A 24,875-nucleotide genomic window follows, 5' to 3' on the forward strand; every position below is an offset into this window, starting at 1 on the left:
CTAGTAGAATCCCAGAAAGGATCAATCACTTCGTTTTCCTTTTTATTGGCGGGTAATGGCTAAGTTTTCCAAAAATAGTAATTCTTTGCACTTGACTGTAGTAAATGTTGAAGAGCAAAAACTGACAATATTTATGTTGCTGCTGATGATACCAACGAGGGTGATAATAGTTGTAGTAAACAAAAAACCTAGCTCACTCACCAGACTTAGAAATACCGTGTGTCGATAAACAACAATTATTCATTGTTTGTTTTGTTTTGTAGAAAAAAAAGATATCTCCAATATAACAATTAGAAAATCGAGCTGTTCTGGAGCTATATTGTTCCATCAATCTACACTATGTACTGGATTGCTTCTAATTTTTAAAATAAATAAAATTTGAACTTTTTTGTGTCAATAAGGGCCCCATGTTCTTGTCTTGCCCATGGGCCCCGTTTATCCATGGACCGGCCCTGGATGGTGGTGCAAGGGTTGTGAGCCATGCCCGAGTCACCCAGGGCTAGGCAACGCGAGGCGATTTTTCATGGACGCTTCTTGTTTGCTATGCGTGTACCATGTGGTGCTCTAACCGTCATACCACATCGCCGCCATGTTCTTACTCACCTCTTCCCACAACAGTCCCTAAAGTCTGGGCTCCTGGAACCGACTCTCTAGCCCTGACCGCACCGACATCAGCGCCTCCACCTCGTGCCAGGCCACTACAATGACAAGTGTGTCAACGGAAATGTTGTGTCACTGTAGTCAAAGGGACCGAGCTCTCTGCGGACGCCGGTGGCGTCCTGTCTCACCGCGTCGCCCGTTGACATGTGCAAGGATGTGTTGGCCAGCGGCAGGGTGATGGTCTTCCCTGAGAGCTTGGTAGGCGATGATGGCGGACCCCCGAGTGGCGGTATTTATTGGCACGGTCATGAGCGCGCACCAACAACCTCACGCGTGAACTTGTCAGCCTCCTACCGATACCATGCCTCATCACGCATCGAGCGCTCAACTTCCCATCAATCCATGGCATCGAGGAATTAGAGGTGGAGACCGTCATGGTACTACGTGAGTCACTGCACCAGCTGCTTGAAGAAGGACGTCGTTGCGCTCAAGTGTTACTGCTCATGCCACCATGCCTCTTATTCCTTTGATCTAGTTTGGATCGTGAAGTATCATCCTAATTCCAGACTTAGGTTTATAGGTGATGGCAAGGTGACGTCCAAACACCTAGTGCTTCAAAGGAGCATGTTCACCTTGCCATGGCCTTCGTTATTTCGCCATGTTTGAGGTATACCGCAATGGTTAGCAACACAAAACTTCAAAAACCAGGAAAGGTTGTACGCTAAACATTGGAATAGGCCAAGGAGAAGGTTCACCTACAACCTTGTGTAGTTGTGCGCATGGATCTCAAGATAAATATTAAGCAATTGTATGATAAAAAAAATAAAGTACTTTGCCATAGATAACTTGGCTAGCACGCTCCAAAGAAAACCTCGTCGTTGTACTGAAATTCATTGCCCAACCATGCCCCCTTCGATTTCCAGGGTTGCCACGATTACTAAGACCAAACTGAACCAATGGCCTAGAATTGATGTACTCCCCAAGGATTTGCATCGGTCACCCCACCTCATCGGCGTGCTTTGAGGGTAATCTTCTGCGCCTCTTGCCAGCTGGAGCAGTGGCTCCGTCATTGTGATGTACTACCCCGTCCTGGTTTATTAGTTCCTTTTGTATTCTATATGTCAAATTTTAACTAACAAAATGTTAATGCATGTCATAAAAATAATATAATTGGAAACTGCGTTCAAATATGAATCCGATAATGACATGCATTAATATTTTGTTAAAATTTGACACAAAATATAAAGGGGACTTATAAACCAGGACAAAGGTACACTATTAGGGAAAATCTTATACACAGAATCTTACCAGCAGCGCGGTCTAAAAATAGACGCTACTGCTAATTAGCAGCAACGAGCTTTAGAAAAGAGCGCTGCTAATGATTGAGTAGCAGTAGCGCTCTAGGTGAAAAGAGCGCTACTACTATAATTGCCACGGTGTTGCCTCCATGAAAGATATAGTAGTAGCGCCCTTCCCGTGGACGCGCTACTGCTAAAGAACTTAGTAGCAGCGGTTTTGCTCAAAACTCGCTGCTGCTAAGTATGACCGCAACTAATTAAGTTTAGTCCCATACTGCTAAGCGAACAAGGTGTTTACCACCTTAAATATGTTGCTTCTCAACCTATCTCGAGCACTTGGTCTTCATTGAACTATATGTGTATGATTTGTGGTTGCAATATGAATCCTCGCCTGTACCTATACAGGTACAGTGAGGATTCATGTTGACTATTTAGATTATACACAAAAAGATCAATGATGACCAATGTATATTTTTGATGTTTTTACTAAACAAAAGAAATAACTGCTTCCATTAGCAGTAGTGGTTTTCCCCAAAACGCGCTGTAGATAAGTTAGCTATAGCGCGTCTTCTGTACGTGCGCTACTGCTAGTTCGAGTTAACCACCCCCCGCATTAAAATTTCGCTAAGTCCTCCTCTTCCCCCCCACCGGCCTATTCCCCTACTACCTGTCGCCGCCGCCCGAGCCTGAGCGCGCCTGCGCCCTCACCGCCGCCGCCGCCGCCCGCCCTCAACCTCACCGCCGCCGCTCTCGACCACACTGTCACCGCCCTCGACCTCACCGCCGCCACCCTCGACCGAGCTCGCCCGAGCCCGCCGCCCAGGACCGCCGCCCTCCCGATCCCGAGCCCGCCCTCGCCGCCCCTCCGTCGCCGAGCACCTCCCCGCCACCGTCTCTCCCTCTGTAAGCCCCCCACCCCTCCCCAACCCCCTCTCTCTTTGCTTAGTTAGTAGATGATTTTAGTAGTAGTAGATGTTAATTTAGGGTTCATAGATAATGATTTTTAGAAGTAGTGGATATTAATTACTAGTAGTGATGGTAAACTAGTTGTATAATTAGCAGTAGTACATGTTAATTAGTAGTAGATGTAGTAGTTAGATGTTAATTAGTAGTAGTAGATGTGCTAGTTTCTTTCTATTTATAGTAAGTTTATATTTAGTAAGAACTAGTTGAATTAATAGAACTAGTTTAGTTTTAGTTGAACTAGTTAAGTTTTAGTTGAACTAGTATAGTAAGTAAATTAATAACTAGTTGAACTACTTCATTTTTAGAAAGAACTAGTTTTTTTCTTTTTATACTAAGTTTATATTTAGTAAGAACTAGTTGAATTAATAGAACTAGTTGAACATGTCATATTTGGTGTTATTTTTTAGTTTAAGCAATTATTTCATGTTTTGGTTACACCTCCGAGTGGCCTATGTTTTGCCGGAGTGTTGATTAATTTCCGTTCCGGCAAATTTCAGGCGCTCGATATGTCCTTTTTTAGCAAAGGTCATGCCGGATTTTTCCGTGAATTCTGGCATGACTTGTGCTAGAATATGTACAAGTTTAATCTTTGAATTATGAACGTAGGAAATGTCATACTCGGACGATGACAGTCTCCCGGGGGAGTGCAGTTGGTGCCACGATGATCGAGGTATGTGCGACAGGTTCGTTCAGCTGGATGAAGATCGGCGCTTCAGCATTAAGCTCGAGGAGACCTTCGATGTTGAAACGGTACGCAACAACGACAAGTGTTTTTTTTCGTAATTAAGCATGACTTCAACTATTTCAATGTCTAATTTTCATCTTTTACAATTCGACTAGCTTATCCCATGCCATGCAAGACGCTATGTCTTGGAGAGGATGGGTTTTGAAGACCATGAAAATTTTCAAACAAAGAAAATACACCTAAGGACCCATCATGATATCGATTTTGAAGTAAATCTGTACAATTCTCAGAGCGTAACCCATTTTGGTTGCCAAAATTGGGAAGCACTTTGCAAAATGTATGATTTTTATGAGGGTATGATTGTCAGCATGGATCTTGGTGATCCTGACATCGAGCAAGACAATATGGACATTTGGGTCCTTGTTGATACGCTTCTGATTCTACCGCAATGTGAGTTTCTCAAACATAGTTATTAACTAATTTATATTGTTTATTTCAAAATAGTTGACAGCTTATTTCCATTGACAGCTTATTTTGAATCTTTAAAGAATGTGCAGAAGATGGTAGACAAAACCCACTACACTGATGGCTCCGAATTAACTTATAAGGAGAAAAATCACAATACCTATTATCGAACTCCTCCAAATTATGGTGAATACGTGCCACTAGTGCACGTGTTGAACCACGATAACTTTTATGGAGATACCCTGGTAAGATATTTTACTATTACGACATCCGTGCATCTTTTGCATACTTCTAAAACTAGTACATCATTGCTAACTACGAAGTTATTACTATGTTTTTCAACAGAAAATCCCGATGGATTGTGTGCCTCATCTGATGTATTACAATGGTCGCCTTGAAGTTCTGAACCTACAGCCAGGTCATCCTACGGATCTCACCTGTGCATATCAAATTTCTGAAACCGGTGAACACATGCTAATCAAAGAGTGGAAAAAATGTTTGGACATTCGTAAGGAGGTTCTTGGAAGCAACATTAAGCGAAAGGCAAGAATTGAAGACAGGATAATCTGCATTCTCCATAATGGAGAGCGAGGGGCTATCTTGTTTTTTGCTATTTTACCTTAGAGAATATAGTAGGTCCTAAGAGAATGTAGTAGGTCCTATGAGGTACAATATGTTTATTATGTGATACAATGTGTTAGAGTTAAAGATGTGAGGAGTACTTGTGATTACGACTAGTGACCAATGATATGATGATGATAAGTTGTTAATGATATGATGATGATGATGATATTTATTATATCATTGGGTGAAAGAACCGCCGATTAGTTTCAAGTGGATGTCCGTCCACTTGAAACTAGTCCACACGGTTCTTTCACCCCGTGATGTAATAACTCATTATGATGTAAAAACAATTTGTAAATTCCTGTTGTATGAAAATTTGTGTAAAGGTGTAAGAATACAATATGAAATAAAAAAGAAATAAAATACGAAATAATAGTAGCAGCGCGGGCAGAGAGAAGCGCTACTACTAATTACCAGCAGCGCTCCTCCTAGAACTCGCTGCTACTAAGTCGATTTAGCGGTAGCGTGGGTGGAGGCACGCTATTACTATTCGTTAGCTGTAGCGCCTTATCAATAGCGCACCACCCCGCGCTACTTATAGGTCTAAAACCCGCGCTGCTGCTAGCCTTTTCCCTAGTAGTGGTAGTAGGGTGTAGCCTGTGGCACCTTTGGTGGCACTATCGTGAGCGCAGTTGGTGCGCAGCCTCGAAGTTGGTGTGTGCTTGTGTTGCAATGTGTGGGTTTTTGATTGATTTTTACTATCAACTAGTCAAAGAAAAATTCTTAATGAAAAGGAAAAGCTTCCGCTGGTTGTTGGAAAATATTAGACATCACTCCACAGGTACACCGCGCTGTGCGGCATGCCGTGGCGCGCATTCACAACAAGTAACAACATCAGGCTAGCCACAATGGAGAGTAACATACACTAGTAACATACACATATCCCTAGACTATATTACTACCTTCATAGTGGGTAGTAACATAAGTGTAGTGTCATGCAAAGCTTCATTTATTAGGTTATAGACTCATATTGCATTGGAACATATGATGTTACAGTAACTAGCTAAGTTACTGAAACTATCTCTCTCCTCATTAACTTATTGCCACATAAGCAAGTTTGTTGAGTTGGAGTCGATGTCACTGCTGAAGTTACTCCCACTGTGGCTAGTCTCAATGGAGGTAAACCACCATACTATTTGGGACGCGGATTTGTGACATATATGTGGGGCGCCACGCAAATTTTTGGCCATTCAATTGCTTCATGATTCAGAAACTTGTTTGATCTTTGCATGTGCTTTAACCTTTAATTACCTTAGATGGGTCCATGCGTGCATCTTTTCGCAGCTCCACCCACCCCGCATCACATGCTTTTTCGCTTTACTTTCAAATTTGAACCTATTACATCTTTTGAACCAAAAGTTTAATTTACATTTTGTTTTCATATTTGTGTTTCTTGTGATGAGTGCTTTGAAATAAGATCCATTTTAAATACGTTTTGATGAGTTTATGAAACTTTTTTAAGTTCCAACTCTTCAACCTTGGTACGAACGAATGACAAAATCGCAAGTTTCAGAGACTGAAACTAAAAACTTGGTTTGCCCACATGCGGTATCCAATGTCTTTGTGGACCGCGAGTCTATCAGGCGTCCAGACAAGTTTCAACTACTAAAACTTGATAGAAACGACGATAAATTCAGAAAATTACAAAAACTTAAACTTAAACCATAAACCGTAAGTCCTAAGCCCTGAACCCTAGGTCCTAAGCTCTAACCCCAAAAACCCTAAAAGCAGACGAAACTTGGTACAACTTAACCTTACGACTATCAAATACAATATTTGGAACTTGGAAAACAAAACTAAGTTATCAAAATGTATTCAAGATTGGTCTTTTTCAAAAGTTCTCGTTGCAGTGAACACAAATATGCAAACAAAACTTAATTTGGATTTTTGGTTCAAAAGATATAGTAGATTGAAATAAAGATGAAATGAAAAAGGCATTAGAGGTGGGATGGATGGCGATGCTGCTCTAGCAAAAGCTGCCAAAAACATGTATGGATAGAACCCAACCTACAGTAATCAAATGGCTTAAATCAAACATGTTCACAAATCTTGACTACATGTACCCTAAAGCAATTGAACAGTTGCATGCATGCGTGCTCCTGTCCCTGTCCCTGCATGCCTCCCGAGAATTCCATACTATTCTTTACTCTTTACCTAATAATATACTCCCTCTGTACCAAAATAGTTGTCGCTGGAGTAACTGAAGTTCAGCTACTCCAACAACTATTTCAGCACAGAAGGAGTATAATATAGAGTGAATTCCACTTTTTACTCCTTAGTTATGCATTTTTGACACTAATTACCCTCTCGAATGAAAAATCATCAAGATTACCCCTTTTAAAAGCTTTGAAACCTTGTTTTTTTATGCGTGTCTATTGGGCAAGGTGTAAGGTGTTGACCAGAGTTTAAAAATATCAAGACGAGGAGGAGGATTTGAACATATGGGTAAGAGAAATCTGAACATGAATATCGATTATGCCCTCAGATCTTTACGCATTTTACCGTGCCACGTCGGCGTAACATGCCGGTACTATCTAACAGAAACAAGCAAAGTGCTAAACTGGGGTAAAACTGTGTTCAAAATCTTCTAAATGAAATATTTGGTAGAAGTTGCACTAAATAGGGTAATATGTGTCACAAATGCAGAACTATAGAGTAAAAAGTGGAATTCTATAATATTCCCTCTGTAAACTAATATAAGAGCGTTTAGATTACTAAAGTAGTGATCTAAACGCTCTTATATTAGTTTACGGAGGGAGTATAATATATATATGTAATATGTATATGTAATATAATAATAATATTATTAAAGGGAGGAGGTTTTCATGATTCTGCATACGTCACCCTGTTATATCGGTTAATTTTATGTTAATCACAGAGATCGATGGATGAGATTTAAAAATAGATCTACCCTAGCGATCGATCTGATCTGGTCGGTCTAGCAATCGAATTGTTTTTTAGGAACACCCTGGCGATGGAACTTTCGATGGCCCACGCTAACTCGGTGCGGTGGACCGGCCCAAGCACAGGTAGCATCCTAAATGAAATAAAATAGATCAACCGACCCTCCCACTTTTTTTTTTTTTTTTTGCGATGAACCGACCCTCCCACTTTGCGCTCGATGGATTCAGAAAAAAGACGTTGCACTCGATGGGATAACGGAACTGCTGTGCAGACGACGGACAAGTGCACGACCAGTGCACGATGCACTCTAAAGGTTTGCTGCCGACTGTTGGCATGGAATGGATGGAGCAGATGCGTTCTCATGCACATGTCGTCTGCTCAGTATCGTGTGCATAGCAGTGCTCATGGGATAAAAAGACAGAAACTAAACGTTGCACATACGTGCAAATAAGCTGGGACGAAACCAACTCCGTCCCCCCCAAAAAACTCCATACAATTTCAAAAGTGCAAGCCCGACTCCTACAGGCTACAGACTCCAGATCCTATTTAGATAGATACAATTGCTGCTGCTATAAATATACATGTACAATCCCCTTAATCCAATATATATCAAATCTTCGGTTGATCCTTCTTAACAAGTCAGCTTTGCATGTCGCCGCGTCGGTATCACCGCTGACAGCAAAAACAACGAGCCAAGAATGTACAAATAAAATTTATAATCAGCAATGACCTCCTCGTGCTTCTAAGGGCAAAAATAGGCGTATATGGCCCTGTGCCCCCTGTCCTACTATTGTAATTTTATTAGAATAAAACAACTAATCCTACAGTCTTAAAGAGTGATCACATGCTGATCAGCAAAGGAACACAAGCGATATAACTCAAAACTACTGAGAGCATCTTCAGCCGTTCGGCCCCAAGGGCACGAAAAAGCGCCGCTTGGGGGCGAGCCGGCGTTTTTTTCCGGCATGGGGGCGAGCACGTTCCCAGCCGCCGCCCCAGGTCGCCCCCAGACGCCCCCACAGTTCGTCTAAATTTTAACAAATACGGTCAAATTTGAACAAACACGGCCAAATTTCGGCGAAATTTAGCCGTTTTTTACACAAATAAAAGGGACGAAAAAAAAAACCTAAACTACGGCCGATACTTCTCCTCCTTAACACGGCCGTGCTTGACCCCTCGCCCCGGCGCGCTGCTTCACTCGAGCGGCGGGTCGTTGCCGCCCTCGACGTGCGCGAGGACGCCGCTGAGCGTGCGGCCAGGGACGCCCCACCACAGGCGGCGGCCCTCGCTGTTGTTGCGGCCGCGCGGTATCGGCACGTTGTTTGTGGAGACGAGCCGCTCCTCCTGCCGGCGTTCGAAATACGCCGCCCACGCCGCGTGGTTGTCGGCGGCGTACTCCGGGAGCGCCCGCTCTGCGGCCGTCAGGGACGCCCGCGCACGCTCGATCTCGGCGTGGAAATAGGGCGTCTCGGGGACGGGCAGAGGGGGGACAGGGACCCCGCCGGCCCTGAGCCTCCACCACGACCGAAGGCTACGTCGGGCGGCGCGGGGTATTTGGACTCGTGGAGGAGGTTTGCCTCCCACTCATTCAGCGAGAGGCGGCCAAAACCCTTGGCCGCCGCCGCGTCGCCGGGGTACCTCGCGCTCATGGTTGCCGGGGGGGGGGGGGGGGGGGGGAGAGGGGCTCGAACGGCGGAGAGAGGGAAGGAACTGCGGCGGCGAGGAGGGGAGGACTGCCGATGGATGGGTGCCTCACCAGTGCGGCCAGGGGCGCCTTATATAGCGGCTCGGGGGCGGCCACGTGCGACATGCGTGGCGGAAGGCGGGGCGGCGTCGCTGCACTTCGCCGCCCGTGAATCAATGGCATGCTGGCATTGATTCCCCGCGGGAAAACCGAGACGATGAGGACGACCAGCCTTCGTCTCGCTGACGCGCCGGTCCCGCCACTCTTTCGCGCCAAAACGTTTGAGCCGGCGCCCCGGGCGCCCCCCAGCGTGCCGGGTTCGGGTTGGGTGCGCCGCGTCAATTTCGGCCCAATCCGGCGAAAAATAGGCTCGTGGGGGCGCGACTGGGCCGATTTTTCGACGCCGGCGCTAAAAAACGGCCTTGGAGGGGCCTGTTGGGGGCGCGGCTGGAGATGCTCTGAGAACATACATTAGCAAAATAAGACAATTCAGGACATGGATTTTATATATTCCTAAAAATATCTACATCATCATATAGATACGAGAAACCAACAAAAAAAAGACAATTCTTGTAAATACATCGGTCAGGACATGGATTTTATATATTCCTAAAGATATCTACATCAGCATATAGATACAGGAAAGTGAAGAGCCGGTTTCATAGTATATAGGTGATTCACAAGTGCTGATAGGATTTAGCATTTAAAGGAGCTGCTATAGAGGACATCAAATAATTCTCAAATGTTCGCAGCATTATGTTGGAAACAACAAAATAATCGGGTCCAGATGATCATAAATCCCGATACCTACTTACCGGGTATTTATCAACTAAAAGTCTAAAACTGGGCTGACAGATCCCATGAAACAAATTTTATTATGGATGTCCCTAAAGCACACAAAAGATAATAAACTAATACAATTTTCCCCATCCGGTGTGAACATTGATGTGGTTCAGACAAGAAGAGGTGATAGTTTTACAGTTGAGACTACAGAGTATTGCATTAATTCACAAATGCAAGGTTGCCAAGAGTTCAAGAAAAAAATCATTCATAGCATAAAGCATGAACAGATTCCCAATCCATCAAATGCATGAGGTCATGAGGGCATGAACTGGAAAGATTATCGAGCTTCAATCATGACAGAACAAGCGCGTGACAGGATATGTAATAGTAGCGTATGTTACATGGGGTGTCAGACAAAAGAAGTCCATAATATGAATGACTTTTGAGTCAAGACAATAAATTAGTAACAGAAGAGTGACTACATGCCCCACTCACTATTAGCTTACCAGAAGTATGACCAATGTGAGTTTCATATCTACGACAAGATCATGGTTGCATTTTAGATGAAGTAAAAATAGTCCATTTTTAATATTTGTAAGACATATATATCACCTTGATAAGTTCTTCCTGCATCTCAAGGAATTCCAGTTTTTCCCTCCTCTCAGAAATTGAATCTTCATATGGCAATACTGTACAAACTCTATCCACAACTTCATCTGGTAGAGAAGACAATATTGCTACAACAGCCTCCTCAGGTTTCATTCTCCCAGATACGATAAAATTCCTGACAACATTAGAAAGATGAGTAAGGGTGCAAGCCCAAACAGTACTTTTGTAGCCACTATGAAATATATCAAGAGAATTTACTTGAAAGTATGAGAATGAACGATGGAGTAGCATGATTGAGTGAGGCGTCCAACCAGTCTCGTAGCTGGACATAAAATGAAGTTGTAATGAATTACATTAACACAAGAAGTTATGGTTGTTAAAAGCAATATAATCCAACTTTAACTGTGTTTATGTCTAAGTGGAGACAGAATGATGGATGTAGCTCACAACAGCATCAGACCTCACATTACAGTTACTACAGCAGGAATATAGCTCTGGGAACAAGAATTATGAAACGAGATCATACAGAAGGGACAACTGATAAATAAACTACGATGGACTAGGATAAGTAACCATGGTGCCGAATATGACACAGAGGTACTTACAGATAGCACAAACAAAGAAACAAAAGTCATCTTTTGAAGACAAAAAAAAGGTCTGACGATGAAAAAAAGGTCAAAACAAGAATAGTATATAGTATTCACAAGTGCTGATATGATTTAGCATTTAAAGGAGTCGCTATAGAAGACATCAAATAATTCTCTTTTGAAGAAAACAGTGGAAATGATAAAAAGCTTAAATTTCCACAGAATTCCCCAAAAAGATATCACCAATATAATTCTCGAATGGACAGATTGGGCCTTATAATTTCCACAGAGTTCACCAAAAAGATACCACCAATATATAGATGATTGGTTGGCACATAGACACTACATAGTTCTTCATCACCTTTGTCAGTCTGCGGCGCAATGATAGACGATCACTTGAGAATCCAAAAAAAAAAACAAAGTATATTAGCACACCATTAGCATGCTAACCATGTGGACTTAGACAAATAGATTCATGGTTCATCAATTCTGTCACTGTTCTTTACATAATTTTCAAGAGCTCAAGACCTGTACTGATGTTTGTATCGATTTTAATTAGTTTATACTTTTTTATTGAATAGTACACTAACCATTGTTGCTGATGCATTTATCTATCCTAATTAGTATCTCATTTTTATTAAATAACAGATTCTTATACATTCCAAAACTTTCGTGCAGGCAAGCTATTTATTTTTATTAAATAACATATTCTTACACATTCCAAAACTCTCATGCAGGCAAGCCATTTGAGTTGCACTCTCCGTTAATGGATGCCAAGGAACGAAACAAACATCACCACCAACACCAATCACAGCTGGATCAACACCAACTGCAGCTGCTAGGGGTCATGGTGCACAGGTTGAACGCAGCGGCAAGGAGACCAGACGACGAAGGCATGTTATTTCTAGACTTGGCAACAAGTAACCAGAATAAAAGCTACATCTACGACTATGAAGAAACAGGAGACACCCAGCCGGGAACAAGTAACAAGGTTTGTCCTCTCTTATTTCAGATCATCTCTATATTCTGCATTTTATTCAGAAAAGCATACAAAGTAATGCAATCATTACATTTAGTTTTGTGCTGCTAGGGACAGGTGCTCAAGTGTAGTTTAATCATGCAATAATTAACTGTACTTCCCAAAAGTTACATAACTGAACCTTCTAACCAGTTCCTTGCCCTCTGCTCTGCAAATCTATGGTTCAGTTAGTCCTAAAATTTGCATCTAAAATGTTGATGGACGAGGGTCGAGGGCATTGTTATTGCCCAGATTAACTTCAATAATCTTTTGTGCAGATTAGTACTAAGTTCGCTGCTGTAGTACGGTACATGGAAAGAGAGGAGGAGAGGGCGAGAGTGGGGGGTGGACCTCAATGGTGTCAGCAGCAGTAGGTCGGAGGAGTTCGGAGGAGTGGAGCCGTCTCCTCGCAGGGCCTCCTCGTCGGCGAGCAGGACCACGCCGAGGTAGCAGCGGCCTCCCACACCTCCTCTAGCGGCCAGGAGAGCCGCTGCAGCCGCGCAAGGAGGCGCTATAGGCGTCGGAGAGGAGCCGCGCCGTCGACGGTGGCGCGGGTGGAGCTGATATAAGAGGGAGCAGCGCAAGGTCCTGTTGATACGGCGGCGTGGGTGGAGGGCGCGATGGTGCAGCCACCGGAAGCGATATTCTTCGTGCCCTCGTCCTCCGAGAACGACGAGAAGATGGGAAGCGGCGGGGGCGGCGTTGTCCACTAGGGAGAAGTGAGACAACTCTACCGGGTGACCCTAAACGGACGTCCGTTAGAAAATACCCAACTTTCATAACTGTTCCCTTGAGTTGGGTTAGGGCCTCTCGATGCACTCGTTGTTGATCTGTGGAGGAGGCTCGATCTGGCATCCTCCTTTTTTCTTCAAATAAGAAGTCGATGTTGCTTCCTCACACCTAGTATCGTGTCTAGCCTCTAATCTAGCAACAAGTGCATTTGTCTCATTTACAGCCTCTATACTAGCTAAAAGTGCACGAACATGTACTAAATTTCGCTCTATCAATATATCGATGTACTCTTTTTTTCAATACCAAAACTTGCATCATTCTCCACAACAAAATTTGAAGTTAGCACAACTAGTCAAATCTAGAGCATAAATCGAAGCTAAAAAAGCACATACCCCATCGTTTAAGCACTTGATGAACACATATCCGGGATGTTCCGGCGTTGTAGACACACGGCGCACGACCATCCTTGGACAGTGGTCGCACTTAATGAGTGGCAACGGTGCGCCGGCGAGCTTTTGGGCAAGCACCGAGCCCGGCCGAACGCCATTCGTGTATCTGCCGGCGGACCACCGACGGTGCAGATCTGAGCGGCTAGACGAGGAGCCACTGCCTGCATGTGGCCTTGCAGCCCTGCCAGGGCCTTCCGGCGAGGTGCCCGGCCAGTCCATGGCGCGGCCCGGCCTCCCACAGCCGGCTGAGCTCAAGACCGACCGGATCCGCCCCAAAACCGGCTGGCGGGTGCGCAAACCAGGTGGCCGTGATTGGGTAGCTCGGCGGCGCCGAGGGGAAGGGGCTGGGCGAGCTCGCGTCCGAATTGCACGGCTGCAATGACAGTGGCGGCGGCGGCAGCGAGGGGAAGAGTGGAGGGGGTACGGCCGGAGGGAGGAAGGGGGCGGATAGAAAAAGGCCCGCCCTGTGCCACGGACGGGCGGGCCAGGGGAGCACACGTGCAGACGATGCGCGCGTCCGCGTGGTGTCCGTTTCACCCCAAAAGCGGCGCAAACTTGGGTCACGGATGGGTCAAAAGCGGACACAAAACAAACAAAAGTCTGTTTGCTTCCGCGCGTTGGGCCGCCTTGTTTGTCCCTTTTACTCCAAATGAACGGGGCCAGATAGGATAGGATCGCGCGGTGGAGTTGCCCTGACAGAGAATGGGAACAGGAAGGGAGATCCAGTTCGTGTGCCTTTTTTTAGTATCAGGGAGAGTACTTTTTTTCTGAGAAAAAATAGAGAGAGAGTACGTGTTGTATGCTCTTTTTTGGAGATGAGAGTACGTGTTGTATGTGTGTGTGTCCGTCAAGTCCTTCTGCTTGGGCCAAGCTTAAAAATAATGCAAAAAACAAATACAAATGAAATATAATTTTCCAACAAAAACGTGTATAAGAATATGTTATTTAAAAATAAAAATTACAGATTACAAAAACGTGTTTTTAACAAGAAAAATATAATCGATTGAAAGATTATTCCATGCATAACTAATCTTTCATCAGATGAAAGTACAGAGCTGAATTAGGTCTTGACAAACGCCGTTTAGGCGGCTTCTTCACGTCCGAATTTTATGATCCAAAATGCTATGCTCATTATAACTTTATTTCGAACGTTAGCCAAAATTGGATATAAGAAGTATTGCATAACGCCACATAGAGCATGTTTAAATTTTTCGTCCGTTGCAACGCACGGGCATTTGAACTAGTTGAGTACAATAAACGCTGCCCTGCAGCGAGGCCCGAATATAAGTTACAATCTTCTCAAATAATCTCTTCATCCATCTCCAAAATTATTCCTTTAAAGAGCGCAGGAGCAAGAGCACAAGAAGAACACCGCCAAAGAGGGGCTCCAACCACTGTCGACCCCAAACCGGCCGCACCACCACCACCATCAGCCACCCACCACCGCCAACCAACCACATAAGCCGTCGGTTACCACCCACAGTCAATGTCTCCAAGACGACGCCTCCAAGGAGGTAGCGACGTACACGACGCCGTCGTCGCCCGATCCAGCAAACCAGATCATGGACTTTCGTCCGGAGACCCCGGACTCGAGGGATTTGGGTGAATTGGACTCCTCAGGAACGCGCCTACAGGGAGGAGAACGACACCAAAAAGCATCGCGCATCACCGGCATCGACCGAGGTCTCTGCAAGGTTTTCACCCGGAGCCAAACACGAACGCCTCGCCTCAAAATCCGAAGACCGGGTCACCTCTGGCTGCCGCAGCAGGCCCTGGGAGGGGAGAGGAGCACCCCCACTACGCCACAAGAAGAGGGGCCGCAAGAGCCGCCGCCATGAAGCCTGGGACCCCCTCCACCTCCACCCTCACATGAGCTGGACCAGCCGGAGCCGGCAGCACGCACCACCGGCGCAGAAGCGCAGGATGGCGGGAGGGAGGCCGTAGGACGCGGTCGCTCGCCCAGATCTGGAGCCACGCAAACCCGCCAAATCTGGGCCAGATGTACGCGGAAGGGGCTGCTCGGAAGTACGCTGATGACACCTTGATCATCATGCGGGCGTGCGAGGAAGGGGCTGCCCGCCTCCGTTGGATTCTTGACATATTTGCTGATGCGACTGGGCTGAAGATCAACTTTACCAAGAGCACCCTGGTCCCGATCCATGTCGATGCTGCAGAGCTAGAGATGGTGGTCCGTGCGCTCAGGTGCGCAGTTGGGTCCTTCCCCCAAACATACCTGGGTCTGCCTCTGTCATGGAAGAAACTGAGATTCGAAGATTTCCTCCCAATGATTGCGAAAATGGACAAATACCTTGCGGGCTGGGCGGCGCGCCTCCTCTCTCCTGCTGCTCGCCTGGTGTTGATTAACGCTGTCCTCGATGCCCTGCCAACATATGCCATGGCCGCGCTGCTCCTCCCCCCGAAGCTGCTCCGTGCACTAGATGCCATGAGAAGAGATTTCCTATGGAATGTGGCCGAAAGGGCGTCGGGTGCACAATGTCTGGTGGCCTGGGATCGCGTGTGTCGCGCGAAATCTGAAGGTGGCCTCGGGGTCCGCAGCCTTGCCGTGCAAAATGACTGCCTCCTGCTGAAAATGATTCATAGACTGCATTGTTGGCCACGGTCGAGATGGGCTGCCTGGGTTTGGGATGAGGCTCACGGAAGTTCGCTCCTGGCGCGTGGTGACCTCGCTCTGGGCGAACACCGAAGAGCCCTGATGAAGCTGATGCCTCTGTACCGTGATCTCTCCACGGTCACCGTGGGGGACGGGCGATCGGTCTCCTTCTGGTTCGACAACTGGCTGCCCTGCGGAACCCTTGTCGTGGCCTTCCCCGCCCTCTTCTCACATGCTGTCTCTCCTGAGATGACCGTATGGGAGGCTCGAGAAGAGGGACTGCCTAGACACCTCGTGCCGCGCCTCACGCGTGCGGGCGAAACCGAGCTCAGGGTGGTCCTGACGTTGATGGAGGCCCAGCCTGTGAGAGAAGAAGAGGGGGATGATCGGTCTCTCCTCCTCATCTTGACACCCCGCGGTGTCCTGTCAACGGCCATGGCATACCGACTTCTGAGGTTTGGTGGCCTGGTGGCCCCTTTTGCCGCCTCCGTGTGGGAGACGAGGGCGCCGTCGCGCGTCAAGTTCTTTTGCTGGCTGATGGTGCAGAAACGTATCCATACAAGGGATGTCTTGCTGAAAAAACACATTCTAGAGCCTGATGGAGCAGGATGCCCCGTGTGTGAGGATGGGCTGGAAAGTGCAGATCATATGATCTTCTCCTGTCCGTTTGCAAGATCCTTCTGGGGACGGATCGGCGTTAACGTCGAGGGGGTGAGCGTGAGCTGCTTGGATCACCTGGCCTCGGCGGCGAGCTTGGTAGTCGATTCTGCTCCTGAATTCTCCATGCTATGCTGCTGGCACTTATGGAAGCACCGGAACGCGGTGGTGTTCCAGGGGCTGCGTCCCTCTCTCGCGCGGTTACTTGGGTCCTGTAAGGAGGACGCGCTGCTGTGGCGCGGGCGCCTGAAAAAATCCTGCCGCGCCCATGTTGAAACTTGGATGCAGGCTTTAGGGTAACTAAGGGTTGTCTGGTTCCCCCCCCCCCCCTCTGAAATTCTTCAGTTGGTGTCCTGACTCTTGCTTGTAATCATCGGGGCCCCCGGGCCTCCTCTGATTAATATATTCAGGTGGGGGAAACTCCCCCCCCCCCCTTGAAAATTCAAAAAAAATATTATTCCTTTAATACGAATCTAATGCATCCATGATGTATCCTATAAAATACTTCCTCCGTCCTAAAATGTAAGATTATTTTTGTCACTATGATAGTATAAAAATTGGTCTTATATTTTAAAACGGAGGGAGTACATATTAACAGGTCAAAACACATCTTATATTTTTGGGATGAAGTACAACACATAGTTCTATCTTCGCATAAGTTGCATGCGTAACTTCTAAATGTAACCACATTCAGCAAGGATGGAGCATTATTCCTTATTGCACAGTACACAAAGATAAATGATTCTGATTTGTGGAAAACGAGACGTACATTACGTCCCATACTAAGACAAATCACCAGACAACTAGAAAAGGACAAATCACCAGACTACTACGGGCTCCATGTTTAGTTGGCTGATCTATGAAGCAATTTAAGGGAATTCACCGTTGCCATAACCTGACCCATTCCCTCCACCATTACCGTATCCACCACCTTCGCCATGACCTCCACCATCACCATTGCCGCCACCGTTAGCATAGCCAGTTGCCCCATAATAGCCTTCACTGTCCACCTTGCTGGAGCCGCTTCCAAAGCCAGACCCGTCGCCATGGCCACTAGATCCTTGGTCACCGTCTCCTCTTCCGGCACCTCCACCACCGCCAGCACCTCCGGCGTCAGTGCGCCCACCGCCAATCCATGCTCTTCCGGCACCACGGCTAGTACTTGAGCTAGATCCTGACCCTGACCCAGAGCCATACCCACTGCCACCACTACCACCACCGCCGCCACCACTACCACCACCACCGGAACTAGCCCGGGCATGATCCGGCGACCCAGACGTACTAACACTACTGCCAGCCGACCCATCGCCACCCCCAGACCCTGCCCCAGCACCGGTTCCGGTTCCACCTCCCACTCCCCCTCCCTGACCTTGCCCCTCTGCACTAGACAATCTAGCTACCCGTGCAGCATTGGATAGTCCAACTACTAGCAGGGCAACAAAACCAAGTGCTACAAGTTTGATACCAGCCATTGTTGGTGTGTGTTGTAAACTTGTAAAGTGGATGCTGAGATGAATATGGGTACGTGGAAGTTTGCATGGGTACTTATAGTGCCGCGAGCCCAAGCAAGGGGCGCTCTAGTTTTAGTTTTAGCTGGTTACTGGCTCAGTAGTAGTTGGAGCTGTCTAGCTGATTGATCAAGTTGACTGCAACTTCCATAAGATTCCATGCGCCGAACGATGAACTAGCTTGGGTTGACAATGCAGCGACGACCTCGGAGCTTGCGGTCGAGCTGTACATGCGTACGTATGTGCCAAGATGTACATGGAAACCTGAAATCTACTGCGTGTTGTGCTCCGCACTCAACGGTTTGACAATCAAGTGGAGCTAGAAGCATTTCCATAGATCGTCATGGATATTAGTTACGATGAGTTTGAATCTTGGATCGTCCAACCTTAGTATATTTGCTTGGTTAGATGAAAATGGAGTTGAAGAACTATGTTTTATTTAGGCGTCCAGAGCTCAGATGCAGAGTCTCATTCCTTTCCTTGTACTCATGCACTCTTTCTTATCGCTCCTCTCTATCCTACTGTTAAAGCTGTCGCCATTCTTGTTTATTTTAAATGCAAAGTCGTCGGTTGTGGTCACCTTAATTTTGTGTTTTTTTCCCACAAATAATGGATTTTTATTGACTTAAAGTAAAGCATCAACAAACAAAATGCGCACATATCCGGCCTCTATATAATTAGGATGTAGACAGTCAACACCACTGCACACACACAAAAAAGCACGCTGGCAAAGAGCAAAGTCATACAAGACCAAATCCATGCCAAGACGGAGGAGCAAAAAAGAAACAAATTCAAAGCGATCAAAAGAGCGAGCAACAAACTATAGAACGAACATATCTGCACCAACTATCTTTTGACATCACAACAACAAAAAGTTCTTCAATAGCAACGCCTTCAGAGAAGGAATGATACTCAAGCACCGCCGGTCCTGGATCAAACCACAGAAGGCAAGATCCTATGTTTCACCCTGAAGATCAACTCAAAGCAATGTCGTCCACAAGGCAACGATGCAAAAACATCGCCATTGTCAGATATAACCAACTAGGTCAAATTTAGGGTTTTCACCCCGAAGCTCAAGATCGGGTACTCGAGAAGCACCACCAATCAAAGTCATCATGTGATGTCACAACACCACTTTCCGTGATCCCAGCAACTACATGTGTATCATGGTCTTGACATGAGATGCCATGCAAGTGAATACCATGCACGTACAAGCAGACAGTCAAGCCGCGACAATAGCCTTTCGCCACCAAAGCCTCGAAAAATGAAGTTGCGATGGAGGTTGACGAGGGAGGAAGGTCACTCACATGGCCAAAATCCCAATTCAGTATGTTTCGGCAATCCCGCAGGGTCCTCGTGATCCATCGTCCTCGCTTGTGGCCCAAGAACCGGTTGGCAAAACGTACTCCTCGTTGCTGCCGGATTCGAAGATCCAAGACCCTCTAGTCTAGCCACAATAATTACATTGCAGCGCGGGACCACGACGCAGTCGCGCGCCCAAGCAGAGAACCAGCATTTTGGGACCTAGCAGGCCGCCATGGCCACCCTCGTACATGCAGATAGGATCACAACCACCTATGTCTCGCCACTAGAGACCACAAGGTGGACAAGAAATGCCACTGTCGCCGCTACACAACCATATACCCTTTGCCTCAAGCTGCCCCTAGGAGTTCATACTAATGGTTAGATGATTGTTTGCTTGTGTGCTTATTTTCCTTCCCCACTCAAAAATAAGGTTACAGAATGTTCTTCAATTCAAATAGGTATGATTTCGTCCATCGTTCCAGAGCTAGGCATTTTCTATTGAGAATCTTCGACATAGATCGTTCCTTTAGTTTAGCAATCAATTAGATCCATACTGACTTAGCTTCAAGCATGCCTTGCCGTTTCGAGGCTCGATGCTACTCTTGGGAACATCATTCGTTCATAGATAACATCTCACTGTTGAAGGCTATCGGAGCGAAGACCTCCCCGCCGCCACCTTCATAGACCGGCACCGGGGCTTAGCCCAGCCATTAGTCTCTAACACCGGTAAGGGGAAGAGAGGACGGAAAGGTAGGAGGTGGCGCCGGCTGGGAAGGGAGATGGGGGTGGAGCTGGCGGCGTGTTTCAGATCTCATCCCTGATGGTGCATCAGCTTTCTGTTCTTTTACCCTTCTTAACGAATAAAAACAACATTCCTATCTTTCACAAAGAAAAACTACCTCGCGTAGCCATCCCCCCCCCCCCCCCCCCCCCCCGCGCGTCGTCCGCTCCAGGCGACTCGGGCTAGGGTTTCGCCCCCGAGTCGCCTGGAGCGGACGACGCGCGGGGGGGGGGGGGGGGGGGGGGGGGGGTTTCCCCGCGCACCCGCCTCGACGTTGGAGGCGCCCCCACCCCGCATCAGACGCCACCGCCCGCCTCCCCAGCTCCTGGTGGCTGCCGACACAGGCCCTCTGTGGCGGCCGTCGGTCGTGGAGCTGTCGCTAGCCCTCCTCCCGATCCGGTGTGAGGGTCTCCTGGGAAGGTCCGACTGCCAGATCAGGCCGGCTCGACCCGGGATCGGGGTCGGCTCCTCTCTGGCGGCTGGTGGGCCGGGGATCGCCAGATCCGCCGGATCTGGCCGGCGCGGCCCTGCCTTGTCGTCCGGCTTGGGTGCTCGCGGTGTGGTCCCCCTGGTGGCGGCGGTGTGGGTCGTTCTCCGTGTTTTGAGGGATGTGCGCGGTGGGTGGATGCCGGGGCGGCGGCCTCAGACGGTGTGAACGGCGTGGCCTCTCGACGGGCGACGGCCGTGGGAGCTGGTGGTCCGCGACTTCGGCTGTGCGTGTGGCGAGGTCTCGGTGGACGTCTACTACGGTGGGTCGGGGTGCCCCGTCACCCGGCGTGCCTGCTTCGATGAAGTCCAACGCCTTCTCCGGCTGCGTGCGCTCCCCTGGCCAGGTCTTTGGCCGGGTGGATGGGACGGGGGCGGGATCGGGGGAAACTCTTGGCCGTCGGCGGAGGCCACGACAATGGCGGCGCCTTGTGGGCGTCGGTTTCCTTTTTGGAGGCCTTGTCGAGGTCCTATCCCGTTTCTTATTGTGCTCTTCATTTGGGCGAAAGCTCTAGTTCCCCTTGCGGCGACGGCGTCGTACCTTCGTGGCGTTCCTTCTTGAAGGCGTCGCCTGGGGTTCTCGGAAGCACGGTGGGTGCTTTGTGGTGCGTGTGAGGTGTTTGGCGGCGGCAATGTGTGCGGCGTTTTATCTATTCTACCGCTGATCTTCATCTTGTGGTAGCGCTCCATTTGTTTGGCGATGTTCTAGCGTAGGTGGTGGTCGTCATTTGGCGTCATGGTGGCGTTGATGGCGGAGGAGCCTGCCAAGGTTGGCACCTCAATCTGCTTGGAGATGGACCAGTGGAAGATGGTGGAGACGACACATTTGAGTGCGTCAGACCGGTTTATGCCCCAGACTCGGTATGTGGTTAGGCTGGGGATTTCGGCTTTTGATGTTAGGATTAGGTGAGTGGTCTGGGTAGTGGTCCAGTTAGCACCCCTTCATCATATGGATAGGAGTAGTGACATATGTTGCCTAGATGGTGGATTCAGGCTTATTGTTGTAACACTTTGTAAGGTTCTCGAGAATAATCAATAAAATGACCGTATGCATCTCCCAGATGCAGAGGCCGGGGGTCATCCTCCTTTTCTAAAAAAAAGCATGGGTTAAATCTAAGTTTATTTTATTTGTTACTCCCTCCGTAAAGAAATATAAGAGCATTCAGATCACTAAAGTAGTGATCTAAACACTCTTATATTTGTTTACAAAGGGAGTATATAAGAAGAAATCTAGCTATAACTTATGCTCGCAATTAAAAACCACTTTAAATACTGAAAATATGTGTGTTTGTTGTAAGACCTTTTCCTGACCGAGGAGCAGACTGCTAGAGGTCCTTACAGTACAAGAGGTTGGTAGGACCGTAGGAGCGCTAGCTCTACATTTCGTTTTGAGATCAATCTTTCTTTTGACGATCTCACTCACAGATTCATTCAATCGTATCAACTGTGTGTGGTACTGTGCTCTCGAGCTTCGTGACAGGCAAACTTGTGTACGAAGACTAATCAGATAAACAACATGTTTATCCACTAATGCACGCAAAGAGCTCCGATCCATCCACCAGTTGTGTATAAGCCTCCACTTGCATATTACTTGATCTCTTACGGGAGTTCTTGCCGCGTACCATGCAACGAAGCATTGACACAAAGAGCCAGTCATGGCTTCTGGTCCTATAAATACCCATGCTATTCTTTGAGTTTAGCAGACATCTCATCTTGCACTCTAGCAAAGCTCGTGATATGGCAGTCACTAAATGCTTAGCTCTTAGTTTGATTGTCCTGTTCGGCACTGGGTTAGCCAATGCTGCAAGGGTAGCTAGATACTCTAGTTCCGAAGGAACCGGCACGGGAGGAGGAGAGGGTGGTGGGTCCGTCAATGGTGCTGGATCAGGGTCTGGGGCTGCTGTTGGGTCTGCAGGAAATGATGAAAATGGGGGGTTCGTCCATGGAAGTGGTGGTGGAGGAGGAGGAGGCGGTGGTGGTGGAAAAAATGGTGGGTCTGGACGTGGATCTGGATCTGCCTTGGGCTCAGGCTCGACCCAGATTGGTCCAGACCCTTTCGGTGGATCTTCTAGTGCTAGTGGTCATGGTGGCGGTCGAGGCGGAGGACAAGGTAGAGGCTACGATGGATCTAGTGGTTATGGGAATGGTGGCGGCACTGGCTCTGGTGCTAGTGAGTCAAACAATGGGTACTGGTCTGGTGGTACTTATGCCAATGCTAATGCTTCTGGCAACGGTGGAGGGAGAGGCAATGGTCAAAATGGTGGAAGTGGTGGTGGCGAAGGTGGAGGAGGCGGAAACAGTGATGGACACCCGTAAAATCTTCTTCATCGATCATTATATGGAAATGGACTTCAATTCGGTCTAGTGCCTACATGTCTTTCACCCCGATGTCACAAGTTGCAACTAAACTTTTATCTACTATTATCCATGATTTTGCTTCTTAAGCATATTCTATATTTCTGTGCACGTATTTGAAAAAACTTAATAAAAGGTACATCGTCATAGTCAATGTTACTGTGGTGCAATTGTGTTTCTTAAATGGTGAGACATAACGTCGTTTTGTAATATCAATTGTAACATGGGTCATCCAATTGATTTGAACGCACTGTATTGTTGGAAATTTTGATGATGTTTTACAATAGTGAGGTGATTACATTAATATAGTCTGCGTAAATCATGATTAAAATACATAGTTTGGAGTTTAAAGTCGAATAGTGATAATTCAACTTGGTTGAAATCATTTTAAATTCCCCAGTCCATAATAAAACCTTTGCATATTTCATAGTGGCTACTTGCATCAACACGGATTTATGGAACATGGTTCCACGGGAACCCCTTATGAATAGTATTTTTTTTTAAAAATAGTAGGATGTTTTTAAAAAAAACCTGATTTTTTCTGTAACATAAATGGTCGATCGGTATACTCACATATGAGGTTTAACGAATAAATGATATCCATTGTATTTTGGGAAAAAATGGTGAAATGAAAGCTATATTCAAAACCACTATTTGAATGAATAGTAAGGTAGGATTATATTTTCTTCACTATGAACTTTTCTACACTGAACTTTTCACATCAAGCTAAAAGATTTTACCATGCCACATTAATTCCATCAACCATAAACCGATGCCCGTTGAATCATTTTTTTTCCTTCTCTGAAAGTAACTGACCCTCATCAATTCTTACCAATGTTGAATACCAATCAAATCCAAAGGCATCTACAACAAAAACAGTTATAATTTGGGTCGTACTAGAAACCAAAAAACGGACGCTACACATCGGCTGAGTGATGAATCGATTGGATCAGCTGCCTCAGCAGCCATTGGATGGTGCCCAAGACAGCCCTCTCCCATCGCGTTAGCCTCAACCTTTGCAACAAGGGCCATGTTGTGCTCCGAGGCTTTGCAACACAAACCTTGTTGCGCTCGCAAGGTCACCAGGTAACGCATGGGCCTTTGTTCACTATTGCAATATTGATCATACTACGATCACCCATTGCAATATAGACCATGTCGCCATCACCTCTAGCTTGCATGACGTGGGTCTTGGGGTCATCCATTGCAACATGCATCATGTTACAGTCATCCATTGCAACATGGACCATGTTGCAGTCACCTCCAACTTGCATGGTGTGGGCCTTTGGTCACCCATTACAACATGGAAAATGTCGCTCCCACCCATTGGAACATGGATCATGTTGAGGTCACATATAGACATGGTCTTGCAGGCCAGAACTGCCACCCACGCTGATGACTACCTTGCACCACCACCACCTGGCCTAACGACATAGCCGACAACAACCTTGCTGCAGCGCCACCAGCCTCAGCAACGAAGCTCTTGGCTGGCATGGATTCGAGCTAATGCACCTGACTCCGAGGGTCTCCAACTAGAAATTCATCTCTAAGTTGGTCCAAACTCTATGTGGGCTGGAGGAGGAGGAGAGGCGCTTGGGATGAGGACACATCAAGGGATGAGGCATTGTGGGTCTCCACTTGAGCTCCACCTCCCGACCCCATCCATGGCACTAGTAGGAGAGTTGATGAAAAAGGGGGTGCAATGAGTGGGGACCCATGAGATACGCCTAAACGAGATGGTCGACGAGATGTGAGTAATCCTATTATA

The 24,875-nt window shown here is 47.1% G+C and overlaps 2 protein-coding genes and 1 pseudogene across 2 annotated transcripts; 1 reads left to right on the forward strand and 2 right to left on the reverse strand.

Moving 5' to 3' along the window:
* Positions 1–564: 564 nt before the first annotated feature.
* LOC125518436 lies at positions 565–1,240 on the reverse strand (annotated as a pseudogene).
* A 16,017-nt stretch (positions 1,241–17,257) lies between these two features.
* On the reverse strand, positions 17,258–18,166 carry LOC125523484 (putative glycine-rich cell wall structural protein 1). The gene has a single exon (XM_048688518.1). The coding sequence runs from the start codon at positions 18,142–18,144 to the stop codon at positions 17,542–17,544; it is 603 nt and encodes a 200-aa protein (XP_048544475.1). The 5' UTR covers positions 18,145–18,166; the 3' UTR covers positions 17,258–17,541.
* A 4,309-nt stretch (positions 18,167–22,475) lies between these two features.
* LOC125524075 (glycine-rich protein DOT1-like) lies at positions 22,476–23,261 on the forward strand. The gene has a single exon (XM_048689146.1). The coding sequence runs from the start codon at positions 22,490–22,492 to the stop codon at positions 23,066–23,068; it is 579 nt and encodes a 192-aa protein (XP_048545103.1). The 5' UTR covers positions 22,476–22,489; the 3' UTR covers positions 23,069–23,261.
* Positions 23,262–24,875: the final 1,614 nt, after the last annotated feature.

Source organism: Triticum urartu, chromosome 7, assembly GCF_003073215.2.
Source record: "Triticum urartu cultivar G1812 chromosome 7, Tu2.1, whole genome shotgun sequence".
Classification (NCBI taxonomy): domain Eukaryota; kingdom Viridiplantae; phylum Streptophyta; class Magnoliopsida; order Poales; family Poaceae; genus Triticum; species Triticum urartu.